Source organism: Oncorhynchus kisutch, linkage group LG6 (genome assembly GCF_002021735.2).
Source record: "Oncorhynchus kisutch isolate 150728-3 linkage group LG6, Okis_V2, whole genome shotgun sequence".
In the NCBI taxonomy this organism is placed as follows: domain Eukaryota; kingdom Metazoa; phylum Chordata; class Actinopteri; order Salmoniformes; family Salmonidae; genus Oncorhynchus; species Oncorhynchus kisutch.
Genome location: NC_034179.2, coordinates 32,799,536 through 32,814,848, shown reverse-complemented (window position 1 = coordinate 32,814,848; position 15,313 = coordinate 32,799,536). Strand labels below are relative to the sequence as shown.

The window sequence follows — 15,313 nt, the reverse complement described above, 5'->3', positions numbered from 1 at the left end:
TGGACCATCAGCATTTGTGGGTTCATTTACAGGCTCAAAATGGCCAGAAACAAAGACCTTTCTTCTGAAGCTCGTCAGTCTATTCTTGTTCTGAGAAATGAAGTCTATTTAAATGCAAGAAATTGCCAAGAAACTGAAGATCTTGTACAACGATGTGTACTACTCCCTTCATAGAACAGTGCAAACTGGCTCTAACCAGACTAGAAAGAGGAGTGGGAGGCCCCGGTGCACAACTGAGCAAGAGGACAAGTACGTTAGAGTGTCTAGTTTGAGAAACAGACCCCTCACAAGTCCTCAACTGGCAGCTTCATTAAATAGTACCTACACAACACCAGTCTCGACGTCGACAGTCAAGAGGCGACTCTGGCAAGCCTAAATAAGTTCAGTAGTAAAAATCTAATTTTATTTTTCACATGCGCAAAATACAACAGGTGTAGATCTTACCGTGAAAGCCTTTAACCAACAATGCAGTTTTAAGAAAATATTTACTAAATAAACGTTTTAAAAATAATTTTAAGTAACACAATAAAATAACAATGACGAGACTATATACATGGGGTACCGGTACTGAGTCAATGTGCGGGGGTACAGGTTAGTCAAGATAATTGAGGTAATATGTACATGTAAGTAAGTGTCAAGTGACTATGCGTAGATAATGAACAGCTGGTAGCAGCGTAATTGTTTAAATGTTTTTATTGAATCAAAAATGCAAATTTTCCGGGTAACCATTTGATTAATTGTTCAGCAGTGTTATGGCTTGGGGATAGAAGCTGTTAAGCCTTTGGAACTTGAAGCTCTCGACCCACTCCACTACATCCCTGTCGATGTGAATGGAGGCGTGTTCGGCCCTCCTTTTCCTGTAGTCCACGACCATCTCTTTTGTCTTACTCACTTTGAGGGAGGGGTTGTTGACTTGGCAACACACTGCCAGGTCTCTGACCTCTATATAGGCTGTCCATTGTCAGTAATCAGGCCTACCACCATTGTGTCATCGGCAAACTTAATGATGGTGTTGGAGTCGTGCGCGGCCACTCAGTCGTGGGTGAACAGGGAGTACAGGAGGGGACTAAGCACGCACCCCTGAGGGCACCCCATGTTGAGGATCAACGTGGCAGATGTGTTGTTGCCTACCCTTACCACCTAGGGGCAGCCGATCAGGAAGTCCAGGATCCAGTTAATGATGACTGTGGGCACTATGGTGTTGAACGCTGAGCTACAGTCAATGAAAGCATTCTCAAAGAGGTCTTCCTTTTGTCCAGGTGGGAACGGCACTGTGGAGTGCAAATGAGATTGTGTCATCTGTGGATCTGTTGGGGTGGGATGTGAATTGGAGTGGGTCTAGGGTTTCCGGGATGATGGTGTTGATGTGAGCGATGACCAGCCTTTCAAAACACTTCATGGCTACAGACGTGAGTGCTATGGGGCGGTAGTCATTTAGGCAGGTTACCTTGGCGTTCTTGGACACAGGGACTATGGTGTTCTGCTGGAAACATGTAGGTATTACAGACTCGGTCAGGGAGAGGTTGAAAATGTCAGTGAAGACACTTGCCAGTTGGTCAGTGCATGCTTTGAGAACATGTCCTGGTAATCCATCTGTGTATGTTGACATGTTTAAAGGTTTTATTCACATCGGCTACAGTGAGCTTGAACACAAAGTCGTCCAGGACAGCTGTTGATCTCATGCATAGTTCAGCATTCTAGCCTCGAATCGCACATAGAAGGTATTTAGCTTGTCTGGTAAACTTGTGTTGCTGGACATCTCGCGACTGGCTTTCCCTTTGTAATCCGTGATAGTTTGCAAGCCATGCCACATCTGACAACGTCAGAGCCGGTGTGGTAGGATTCGATCTTAGCCCTGTATTGATACTTTGCCTGTTTGATAGTTTGTTGGGAGGCGTAGCGGGATTTCTTATAAGCATCCGGATTAGTTTCCCACACATTGAAAGCGGCAGCTCTTGCCTTTACGTTAGTGAGGATGTTGCCTGTAATCCATGGCTTGAGGTTGGGATATGTATAATTGGTCACTGTCAATGCAGTTATTAATGAAGCCAGTGACTGATGTGTTAAACTCCTTAATGCCATCAGATGAATCTAGGAACATATTCCAGTCTGTGCTAGAGAAACACTTCCTGTAGCCTAGCACCTGCTTCATCGGGGTACTTTCATATTGAGGGCATCGCTGGCACTTCCTGTTTGAGTTTTAGCTTGTAAGCAGGAATCAGGAGCTTAGAGTTATGTTCAGATTTGCCAAATGGAGGATGAGGTAGAGCTTTCTATGTGTCTCCGTGTGTGGAATAAAAGTGATCTAGAGTTCTTTTCACCTCTTGTTGTTCAGGTGACATTAACGTCACCAGCCACTAGGAAAGCCACCTCTGGATGACCATTTTCTTGTTTGCTAATGGCCCAATACAGTTCACTGAGTGCAGTCTTATTGTCAGCATCGGTTTGTTGTGGTAAAAAGACAGCTACAAAAAATACAGACAAACTCTCTTGGTAAATAGTGTGGTCTTCAGCTCATAATGAGGTATTCTAGCTCAGGTGAACAGAATCTTGAGACTTAAAATTTGAGATTGTGCACCAGGTGATTTTAACAGAGACAGCCCCTCATCTGAGCTTCCCCGACGCAGTCGTTCTGTCCTGCCAATGTATAGAAAAACTAGCCAGATTTACAGTACCAGTCAAAATTTTGGACACACCTACTCATTCAAGGGTTTTTCTTTATTTTACTATTTTCTACATTGTATAATAATAGTGAAGACATCAAAACTATGAAATAACACATATGGAGTCATGTAGTAACCAAAAAAGTGTTAAACAAATCCAAATATATTTTATATTTGAGATTCTTCAAAGTAGTCACCCTTTGCCTTGATGACAGCTTTGCACACGCTTGGCATTCTCTCAACCAGCTTCACGAGGTAGTCACCTGGAATGCATTTCAATTAACAGGTGTATCTTGTTAAGTTCATTTGTAGAATTTCTTTACTTCTTCATGTGTTTGAGCCAATTAGTTGTGTTGTGACAAGGTAGGTGTGGAATACAGAAGATAGCCAAGTCCATATTATGTCAAGAACTGCTCAAATAAGCATAGAGATACGACAGTCCATTACTTTAAGACATGAAGGTCAGTCAATACGGAACATTTCAAGAATTTTGTAGGTTTCTTCGAGTGCAGTCGCAAAAACCATCAAGCGCTATGATGTAACTGGCTCTCATCAGGACCGCCACAGGAAAAGAACAGGAAAAGAAGACACGGAGTTACCTCTGCTGCAGAGGATATGTTCATTAGAGTTTCCAGCCTCAGAAATTGCAGACCAAATAAATGCTTCACAGATTTCAAGTAACAGACACATCTCAACATCAACTATTCAGAGGAGACTGCGTGAATCAGGTTTTCATGGTTGAATTGCTGCAAAGAAACCACTACTAAAGGACACCGATAATAAGAAGAGACTTGCTTGGGCCAAGAAACACAAGCAATGGACATTAGATCGGTGGAAATGTGTCCTTAGGTCTGATGAGTCCAAATTTGAGAGTTTTTGGTTCCAACCACCATGAGACGCAGAGTAGGTGAACGGATGATCTCTGCATGTGGGGGTTCTTTGCTGGTGACGCTGTCTGTGATTTATTTTGAATTCAAGGCAAACTTAAGCAGCATGGCTACTACAGAATTCTGCAGCGATACGCCATCCCACAAGGCAATGACCCAAAACACACCTCCAGGCTGTGTAAGGGCTATTTGACCAAGAAGGAGAGTGATGGAGTCCTGGATCAGATGACCTGGCCTCCACAATCACCCGACCTCAACCCAATTGAGATGTTTTGGGATGAGTTGGAGCGCAGAGTGAAGGAAAAGCAGCCAACAAGTACTCAGCGTATGTGGGAACCCCTTCAACACTGTTGGAAAAGCATTCCAGGTGAAGCTGGTTGAGAGTATGCCAAGAGTGTTCATGCCATCAAGGCAAAGGGTGGCTACTTTGAAGAATATAAATATATTTAGATTTGTTTAGCACTTTTTTGAGTTGAGCTGGAAGAAAAGATCCCAGAAATGTTCTGTACGCACAAAAAAAGCTTATTTCTCTCAAATATTTAGTGTACCAATTTGTTTATATCCCTGTTAATGAGCATTTCTCCTTTGCCAAGATAAGCCACACCTGTCAGGTGGCTGGATAATCATGAAGCTCATTTAAACAACATGGTCATTACACAGGTGAACCTTGTCTCATCGCTCACCAGCGACTCCTGTGGCGGGCCAGGCGCAGTGCACACTAACCAAGGTCGCCAGGTGCACGGTGTTTCCTCCGACACATTGGTGCGTCTGGCTTCCGGGTTGGATGCGCGCTGTGCTAAGAAGCAGTGCGGCTTGGTTGGGTTGTGTTTCGGAGGACGCATGACTTTCGACCTACGTCTCTCCCGAGCCCGTACGGGAGTTGTAGCGATGAGACAAGATAGTAACTACTAATAATTGGATACTACGAAATTGGGGAGAAAAAATAAATAAAGAAATAAAATAAAAATTCTAAATAAATAAGGGTAAAAAAAATCAATAAATCCAACATCGTTTAGAAAATTTGGCAGTACGTCCAACCGGCCTAACGACCAAATCAAATCAAATCAAATCAAATTTATTTATATAGCCCTTCGTTCATCAGCTGATATCTCAAAGTGCTGTACAGAAACCCAGCCTAAAACCCCAAACAGCAAGCAATGCAGGTGTAGAAGCACGGTGGCTAGGAAAAACTCCCTAGAAAGGCCAATACCTAGGAAGAAACCTAGAGAGGAACCAGGCTATGTGGGGTGGCCAGTCCTCTTCTGGCTGTGCCGGGTGGAGATTATAACAGAACATGGCCAAGATGTTCAAATGTTCATAAATGACCAGCATGGTCGAATAATAATAAGGCAGAACAGTTGAAACTGGAGCAGCAGCACAGTCAGGTGGAAGTTGAAACTGGAGCAGCAGCATGGCCAGGTGGACTGGGGACAGCAAGGAGTCATCATGTCAGGTAGTCCTGGGGAAGCCACATGTAACCACGACCCCAAGACCCCAAGACCTCCACATCCAGCTTCTTAACCTGTGGGATTGTCTGAGGCCAGCCACCCGGACAGGTGATGAAACTGTGGGTTTGCACAACCGAAGAATTCCTACACAAACTGTCAGAAACCGTCTCAGGGATGCTCATCTGCTTTCTCGTCGTCCTCACCAGGGTCTTCACCAGACTGCAGTTCGGCGAAGTAAAACCGACTTCAGTGGGAAAATGCTCACCTTTGGTGGCCACTGACACGCTGGAGAAGTGTGCTCTTCAAGGATGAATCCCGGTTTTCACTGTACCAGGCAGATGGCAGACAGCTTATATGACGTTGTGTGTGAGCGGTTTGCTGATGTCAACGTTGTGAACAGAGTCCCATGGTGGTGGTGGGGTTATGGTATGGACAGGCACAGACAACAAACACAATGGCACTTTGAATGCACAGAGATACCGTGACAAGATCCTGAGGCCCGTTGTCGTGCCATTCATTCGCTGCCATCACCTCATGTTTCAGCATGATAATGCACAGCCCCACAGCCATCCAGTTGGCCTGCATATTCACCAGACATGTCACCCATTGAGCTCTGGTTCAACGTGTACGACAGTGTGTTCCAGTTCCTGCCAACATCCAGCAACTTTGCACAGTCATTGAAGAGGAGTGGGACAACATTGCACAGGCCATAATCAACAGCCTTATCAACTTTATGTGTCGCGCTGCATGAGGCAAATGGTGGTCACACCATTTGTCAGCAACGTGTGTGGCTGAAATAGCCGAATCAACTAATTTGAAGGGGTGTCCACATACTTCTGTATATATAGTGTATCTGTGCCCAACAGATGCATATCTGTATTCCCAGTCATGTGAAACCCATAGATTAGGGACTAATACAAGACTGATTTCCTTATATGAACTGTAACTCAGTAAAATATTTTTAATTGTTGCATGTTGCATTTATATTTTTGTTGAGGGAATTTACCATGTCCTTGTTCAGCCAGACTCTGAGAAACATACAGTGCATTCAGAAAGTATTCAGATCACGTTGATTGAATAGTCTGGGCGAACGGCGCTCATCCAGTTTATTCTTCAGTGATTGCGCGTTCGCCAGCAGAACGGAGGATATAGGCGATTTATCCACTCTGCGTCGTAGTCTCGTCAGGTATCCCGCACGCCAGCCTCTATAGTGGTCTCTCCTTCGAGTGAAGTAGAAGTCTTTGTCCAATTGGAGATTAGCTGTTCTGATGTCGAGAAGCTCTTTTGGGTTTTAGGAAACAATACCAGACAACAAGGCCACAGGGGACGAAATAAGGCTTCCACTGTGTTGACGCAGGAGTTTGAGAACCTTGCTGAAAACCGTGAAAGTTCTGTGTCCGTCTCTGGAGCTGGTCTGGCCGTGTACACACACCCTCTGGCGCACACACACACACAGGTGCTTACCCAACATGCACACCTACTCTCACACGGTTTTGTTTCCGTCTCGAGAGCCTGCCTTACGAAAGCCTGCCTTGCCGAACGGACACGTACTCACACACACACACACACACACACACACACACACACACACACACACACACACACACACACACACACACACACACACACACACACACACACACACAGGGCTGAAATACTCGTCAGGGGACGGCGGCTGGCTGTTCACACAGCAGACTTACAGCACCCTGTGTGTGGGTGAGAATGTGCAGTAAGCCTGAACAGGCCATAAGTTAGGTCCTCGTCACAGGACCCACATAGTTCTCCCCTCTAACTGACTCAGACAGCAGGTACTGGGGGACAGGAAGGTGGTCTGACTCTGGGGCTTCACACTGAAGAAGTGAAACACTGAAACGGGGAGGACATGCGTTCATTCCTGCTCTCCTTTTGCATGGGACTTATTTTATTGCCCTTCCTCCCCCCCGTATTACTTCCAGTTTCCCCCTTCCTGAAAAAGCCTAAATCCAGATACTATTTCCAGCGGAGGGGCCTAGCGTATGAAATATGGATGCATAAAATTGCTGTGCAGCAGCTGAAGGGAGTTAACTGGTAGACTGTGAGAGGGAAAGGGGCTTGATATCTGTTCCCCTCCCCTCTCCTCCACTACTATACAGGGGTGGTGGTGTGGCGAGGGCATGTACAAGGGAACCATTTCCATCTGTGTAGACGTTTCCCCCTCCATATAGAGCTTTCAGCATGCACAATACGCTGACCAGAAGGGCTCTTCTCATGCATGGGAATATGGGCTTTACCCAGGGAACTTCATTGGGAAGTACAGTGCACTGAGTGTACAAAACATTAAGAACACCTGCTCTTTCCTTGACATAGACTGACCAGGTGAATCCAGTTGAAAGCTATGATCCCTTATTGATGTCACTTGTAAAATCCACTTCAACCAGTATAGATAAAGGGAGGAGACAGGTTAAAGAAGGACTTTTAAGCCTTAAGACAATTGAGACATGGATTGTGTGTGTATGCCATTCAGAGATTGAATGGGCAAGACAAAAACCTTAGGTGTCTTTGAAAGCGGTATGGTAGTAGGTTCCAGGCTCCGGTTTGAGTGTGTCAAAAACTGCAACACTGCTGGATTTTCATGCTCAATAGTTTCCCATGTATCAAGAATGGTCCACCAACCAAAGGACATCCAGCCAACCTGACACAACTGTGGGAAGCTTTGGACGCAGCATGGGCCAGCATCCCTGTGGAACGCTTTCGACACTTTGTAGAGTCCATACCCCGACGAATTGAGGATGTTCTGAGGGCAAATGTTTTGTACACTCAGTGTATATGATTGTTTAAGGTTTGTACTGTATGGAAAGAGGCTGTTTTTTTAATGTTCCTACACCGATCCCTTCCTACTAAAACAGTTGCAAACAGAGTCAAGACGTATGTACATCTCAGTGGCACAGAATACACAGGTGTATAGAAGTGGAAGGACTTGGCCCCTTTACTTTAAAGAGACCTAAAAATGTTACAGAACCAAGCAAGTGGTTAAGGCAGCCAGAAACATTTGACTTGGGGGAACTTGCTTGCCAAGTTCAAAACAAACCCGTTAAGCTCCCATTTGTGGCTCCACATCTGCGGAGGCCCTGGCAGAGGTTCACAGGTCCTAAGCCCAGGCCGGTGCACCGAGTCTGGGGTGAGGGGGCTAGATGATTGAACACAGCCCCGGCACCGGCTGCTTCTCCAGCCGCCCGGAGGTTCCGAAGATTCCCCCCAAAACCCCTGGTGAGAGAACAGTGATAACGGCATTAAATCTGAACCCCTCCTTAACTGCCTTCAAACACACACAGTCCCAGAACACACAGGTGGAAATGTTTAGCCTGGCATGTGTATGTGTGTGCCTGCGTGTTGCGTGTCTCTATCTTCAGTCCCGCAAATGTCCACCTGTGACAACCAAGCAAGTTCAGCCTAAATGGCCAATAACACAGTCAGGAATACTGGTCCTGGTCTGTGTCAGTAAGTAACTCAACATGCATTGCAGGAAAGCTGGTGGCACACATCCAGCACAGTAGGTGTTTCATTATGTGGAGATTATTGTTCCAGTTAAGTCATAGGGATGGTAGTTGATGAGATGGTAAGGGTAGATGCTTGATGTTGTGGAGGAACTCATACAGTATAATCAATCAAATAAAGCTAATTTGTTTGGATGAGTTCGAGCATCCCGACACTGACACACTTACAGACACACGCTCTTGGTTGTGAGTTGCAGGGTGTGTGCCTGTGTTTGTCTGTATGTCTCTGTGTGTGTTAGCTGTACAGTGGTCTCCATGGATGAGGCAGGAATGAGCTGACATCTGGAGGAACGCTCCCTACCACCAGGTCTCTATGAATCAAACAGCCCAGCTCAGAACAGACCTGCTCTCCTCTATGTGTCACAGAGTACTGAGCCAGCAGGGCCAGCTGATCTCATTAGTAATTGCCATTCGCTGAGGTACTGCATAGATCCCCACAGTTATGTCATTCTAATACAACATGTCGCAAATGAACGGAATCTGTCTTACTGTGAGACCGTGTGTGGTACTGTAGTTCTCTGTGCCATTCAAACTGCTGAGAATCAAGTCAAGTACAACAGTGTGCAGTCACAATTGGCACCACTGTTAAGTGTTCATACTATCGACTTGTTCAATATGTTTAACATGCTGTGCTGTGGTGATTTTCATACGATGGTTACGTTCTCCGTCTTCAAAAGGCCAGACTTGGACAGAGGAGACTTGCTCTATTACAATATTTTCATTTAAACTCCCCTCCACCCCATTAGTGTGTATTACAATATTTCAGTTATAGCATTTGGTTTAGTAGTTCCTGTGGGATTTTCGGTTGCCACGACATCAAAGCCTGAATCTTATCTTCATTGTGTATTTTGGCTCTGATCACAGCTCCTTAGCAGGAATTGGAAATGAAGAGAGCTATGCCTTGAACCTGAAACAAGGCCTGTCTGAGGATAAGACAGCAGAAAATGTTTGGTTTAGTAAATTCCTGGCCTGCCTGGAATATCCAGGGCTCAGTCTGACACAGGCAGAGGAAGAAAGACCCCATTTAAAACAAACATGTTGGGAGGAGAAGTGGGCCTATCCGCCTCTGGGCCTGCCAAGTCTGGGCCTAATGGTTTAGGCAGAGGGCTCAGGTAGCTTTTATGTGGTGAAATCATTGACAAGGAAGTCCGCCGGGGCTTAGAGGACTAGTAAAACTTAATGATGAGTTAGAACGTCCAGAGTGAAGTACTTTGTCCCTTTGGTTGTAAATCACAGGTCGTCCAATGTCCACCCTGATAGAGACAGGGATGCCTACAGTAGAGTATGCCTGGCTGCACTACCCACGCCAACACTGCAACCTACCATACTATACAACACTACTAGCCTGGATTTCAACTTGGTCCAAGTACAGTGCATTCGGAAAGTATTCAGACCCCTTGACTTTTTCAACATTTTGTTACGTTACAGCCTTATTCTAAAATGATTTTTTTTTTATGAATCCCTCATCAAACTACACACACTACCCCATAATGACAACTTGGTCATTGGTGGAGTGCTGCAGAGATGGTTGTCCTTCTATCTCCACAGAGGAACTCTGGAGCAATCCTGACTCTGAGCTCTACGGACAATTCCTTTGACCTCATGGCTTGGTTTTTGCTCTGACATGCACTGTCAACTGTGAGACCTTATATAGATAGGTGTGTGCCTTTCCAAATTATGTACAATCAATTGATTTGACCACAGGGGACTCCAATCCAGTTGTAGACACATCTCAAGGATGATTAATAGAAACAGGATGCACGATTTTGAGCCTCATATTAAAGGCTCTGAATACTTGTGTAAATAAGGTACTTCTGCTTTTAGCTTTAATACATTTGCAAACATTTCTAAAAACCTGTGTTCGCTTTGTTAATATGGGGTATTGTGTGTATATTGATGATGTTTTTTTATTTTTTATTAAAAAATAAATCAAGGGGGGAAAATCCATTTTTGAATAAGGCTGTAAACGTAACAAAATGTGAAAAAAGTCAAAGGGTCTGAATACTTTCCAAATTAACTTTATGTATTGTTTATAGGCACAATGGGCTACTGTGTGAAAACTAGACCCTTCATTGCTTCCCTCCAATGGAGAGTTCTTCCTGTAAATCCGCCAATATTCCCTCCATCCCTCACCGTCCTCCCGCTCTATGGGTTCCAGGTTTTTCAACAGTATTCAGGAAGTGTACTACTGCTCTCCCTTCCTCTGAGCAGAGCAATAATTACTGTATGGGGAGTGGTGCAAGGAGGGGGACAGCCTAATTGGTCTGAATAAAAAGCAATGTGTCAGGAGTCATACTGAGACAATGTGCTGCATGAAAAAATATTATGACAGCCCATTCAAGGAGATTTGTGGGGGTTAGCCTCCTCCCCCTCTCCTCCTGCCGCCACTCCTCCTCCCCCTCTCCTCCTGCCGCCACTCCTCAGACTCTTTACTACACTCTTGATTAAGGGACTTAACTTGACAGCTGTTTAAAGGAACCAATTTGGAGGGGAGCTAAATGTAACAAACAAACGTGCTCCAAACAAGAAATGCCTTATTATCCAGGCCTTATTATTGTGACATCTAAACACTCCCAGAAAAGAAGAAGTGGTCATATGTTTTACGCAATGTGATTGTATATCATATCACTGTGTTTCGGAGCCAAAACGCATGAAGGCATCTGTGTTGGCCAGCTTTCTCCTGGATCCTAACCTGGGTTCTCCTGAAGCCGAGATGGATTACTGTGTGGTAGGGGTACTGGGAGAGGGCCAGGGAGAAACTAGAAGGCTTGATATTAATTCAAATCAAAGATTGGATCAGTCTCAGAGCTCTTGCCACGAGGACGTCATTCAGCAGACAACAGACTGTAGGCAGTCATTAGCTTGTTGTAAATTATGCATTGAATGTTTGAAACTCCTGCTTAACAAACAGTCAGCTCTGTTTTTTCCAACCTGTCCTCTGTTTGATAGGGGCCCAGCCTGGACCACGGTTTGGGTTTGCTCGCTGGAATGATAATTCAGTTCTCATGGAAGGTCTCTTTTTATTCCCGTCTTCCAAATCAGGTTTTGTTTTTTTAGTTTTGGAGCGTGCTCAAAACACCATAATCATTTTGTTGAGGAGTTCACAGATACAAATCATTAATGGCAAACCATTAAACTTTTGGCTTTTTTGAGAAAACTGATCAAGAGTTTTGAACAGCATGTTGTTTCTATTTAGCCTTGGTTTATGGGATATACTGTATAGTCGCTAAGGGCCAATGTGAAGGCAATTGCGTTAGATTATGTTTCCAGATAGACACGCACTGTGAATAAGTGCAGCACACTGTATCCCCAGTTATTGTTCAGAAAGAAGAGCTCTCATGCCAGGTCAACTCATTATCTTTATTTGTTTTACCTTGCATGAACGTTTGACCTCATCTTGTGTGTTCCTGTAAGCTGCTTATTAAATGCTGGCCGTGGGCTATAATTATGATCAGGTATGACATGGGCCATCCACTTTGTGTGGGTTTCCTCTTTTATAGGGCAGGTTGAGGACACTCTGCTGTCTTGTGTCTGTGACTGACTCATCAGCAGTGAGCTGTGTGTGTTTGTGTCCAATCAAAATCTAATTGTATTTGTCACGTGCGCCGAATACAACGTGTGTAGACCTTACAGTGAAATGCTTACATAAAAGTCCTTAACCAGCATTGCCTTTTTAAGAAAAAGAGTGTTAAAGTATTTACCAAAATAAACTCAAGTAAAAAAAATGTGTGTGTATCAGATCAAGCCTGAACATTGCGATGTAGTAGGGAGTTGTCATCTCCAACAGGCCAATATTCTTTATATTTTTGCCCAGAATGTGCTAATTAACTACAATTACCATAATCCATTGCCCGTCTACTTGTCAGGTTTGTGTGGGGCAGACACTGAGAGGGAGAGAATAGACAGAAGAACATACGATCGAGAGGGATAGAGAGAAGTTGTTTTGCGAGGTATCTACCCGAAAATACATTTTCTAAGTGATTGATAATTGGTATTCAGTCATCATGAAAGTATCCCTTATGTACTTTGAAGAACTACTAAAGTTGTGGTTTTGTCAGACATCATAGGCAGCAGCTTTGTAGAGATGAGATGATGACTTGGAATGAAATAATAAAGACCATCAAATAAAACTGAAATATTTTATTAAAGTAATCGGTAATAAGCAGCCACTACCATCATGGGACTCGTATTACTTGTTTTATTCAGTGTTGTTACAGCATTCAACCCACATAATGCATTGTGCATTTAATGTAAAACAAATAATAATAATTTGAAGCTAAAATTAAAAACGGGGATTATTTTTGAATCATCGAACTAAAACTGAACTGACCTCAAAAAACACTAATCGCTCAGCACTAGCATGTGTGTGTGTTTTTAAACTCTGTATGTGAACTGTTTTGTCAGTGCCCTGTGCTCTGCTGCCTCCACAGGGGGCAGGGGCTGCGGTTGGGACCCTCTTAACAAGCTACCATGTGTTGAGTCCTGAAGTACTCCATCAAACAGCTAGGCAATGACCAGTCAGTCGCTGTGTGTTTGAAACATTCCCCTGGCATAGGCCTCTAGGTCCTCTCTGTGTGCGTCTTGCTGCCACACGCTAGACTAGACTGTCTGGCGTCTGATACAGGGACATCACCACCCAGTGACCTCACCACCCCTTTAACCTGTTTAACTAGCCAGGATCACTTACCCAGGCTCCTCTGCTCTCTAACCAGCCACAGGTGGACCTCTGACAGCACAGGGACCCAATTTCACCTTTGACCCCATGAGATTTCCCCCCAATGTCTCCTCTCATACCTGAATGATCAGGTTAAGTATGGCTAAACAGCTATGGACCCCTTGTTTAAGTTAATTTACGGTTAGGGTTTGTATGGGACAGATGGGGGTTGCTCTGTCGTGTCTGTTATCTGTTATTCCGCAAAACTGTCCCGCATACTTTCTAGGACGCATGCTGTGAGCTTCCACTCTGCATGGCCCTGCCGTTGCATGAGCTGAGAATATGTTTTTGAATGTAATAATGGGGAGTGATTTGCAGTGGACCAGCTGTCTGGGATCTGGATCAGGAGGGGGAGAGATGAGATGCAGAACCATGTCTGATCAGAGAGGCCTGGGGGCTAGACAGGGGAGGGGAGCCTTCCTCCCTCTATTCTTTCCTCTCTCCATGACCCTTGGATGTGAAAGACTTATGAGCATATCCATCATATCCTCTTTCATTATTTCTTTCTTTCTCTCCCTACCTCCCTCTTTCTCCATCTCTCCTTCTCTCCCACAGTGACCGGCATCATGTCTCCAGCTCTATCCCGGTCCCGACAGGAGCCAAGTCTCAGATCAGTGTCTCGGCTGCGTCAGAGGTGGGTTTCCCCACCGACACCAGCTCTCCAGACCGGGGCTCACTGAGGAAGAGGGCCAGCTCTGAGGCCGACAAGCAGAAGTACAAAGCCTCTCTTCCTCCCAGCTACAACACAGCCATGGCCATAGACCAACCCCAGGGGGGCCTGCCGCCGCCCTCCCTCAAACACATGTCCTCCTCCCTGGATGCTAGCATCGACCTGGCCAAGACTCTGGAGGTCCAGGCACAGCAGACACCAGCCCCAGAAGAGAAGGATGGAGACGGAGAAGTAGAGGTGGTGGAGGTGGAGCAACTGCCTTCCACCACAGGAGGCTCAGATTACCCCACTCCGGCTCGGGACAGCACCATTGAGGAACTGGAGGAGGTGGCACTCACCAACCAGCAGAATACCATGAACGGCTCAGTGATGCCAGGCTACGGGCTGGCGGGGCCCACAACTGGGCTAACAGTGACCATGGCATTGAACCCAGAGTTGTGCTGCTCGGTGGAGCAGGCAGAGGAGATCATGGGGACTGAGGCCACAGGCCTGGGACTGGGGGACGGGGCCAGGCTGGAGGACTACCCCTGCATCCCCGTGGAGCATGCGGTGGCCGTAGAGTGTGATGAGCAGGTGCTGGGCGAGCTGGATGCCGCAGGCTTCGAGGAGTTCTCCCGCCGCATCTATGCACTAAATGAGAACATGTCCAGCTTCCGCCGGCCACGCAAGAACTCCTCTGAGAAGTGACAACAGGAGAGCAGGACCTGAGGGGAGGGCTGGGCTGGAGGGTGAGGGCAGGACTGGAGTCACAGGACACATGAGTCAGGGACATGAACTTAGTGGAGAGGAGGGGGGTCCTGTGTGTTTTGGTGTGTGTGTCACTCTCCCTCTCTCCATGCATCAATAGAAATCAAACATAGGAACTACGGTATTTGGAATGTGACAAATTTGCACTTCTCGAAAAACATGTATATCAGAGAAGGCTGGTGAGAGGAGCTATAGGAGGACAGGCTCATTGTAATGACTGGAATGGAATTCATGGTACGGAGTCAAACACATCCAACATATGGAAACCACGTTTCACTCCGTTCCATATTTTCTATTGCAGCCATTACAATGAGCCTGTCCTCCTATAGCTGTTCTTACCAGCCTCCTCTGATTTCTATAATCCTTTGAAATTAAATAAAGCAAATGTTTGTGGTTGAAACACTTCCGCAGCTTTCTTTTTTCAGGATGCATGGCAATGCTGTGGGAGGGAGGGAGGGGGTGTTTGTGTTGTGACCACCTTTAAACACACCAAATGTATCCTTCCTCCCTTCCTTGAAGTAACCTGTAATCTAACATGAGCAGCTTGATGAAAGCTATAGAGTCTTCACTTGTACCTGTCCAGTCCTTGTACCTGTCAGTAATAACTTCAAGGGAAGGAGAGATGAATTTGAACAAAGCCAGGGTCTTCAT

At 45.5% G+C, this 15,313-nt stretch overlaps 1 protein-coding gene across 1 annotated transcript in view; it reads left to right on the top strand.

Moving 5' to 3' along the window:
- Window positions 1-15,066, top strand: part of LOC109892722 (UV radiation resistance-associated gene protein-like) — a 142,685-nt gene extending 127,619 nt beyond the window's left edge. The window contains exon 15 of the mRNA XM_020485461.2: window positions 13,801-15,066. Within this exon, the coding sequence (XP_020341050.1) occupies window positions 13,801-14,602 (802 nt within the window). The 3' untranslated portion in view covers window positions 14,603-15,066. The remainder of the gene's footprint in view (window positions 1-13,800) is intronic.
- Window positions 15,067-15,313: the final 247 nt, after the last annotated feature.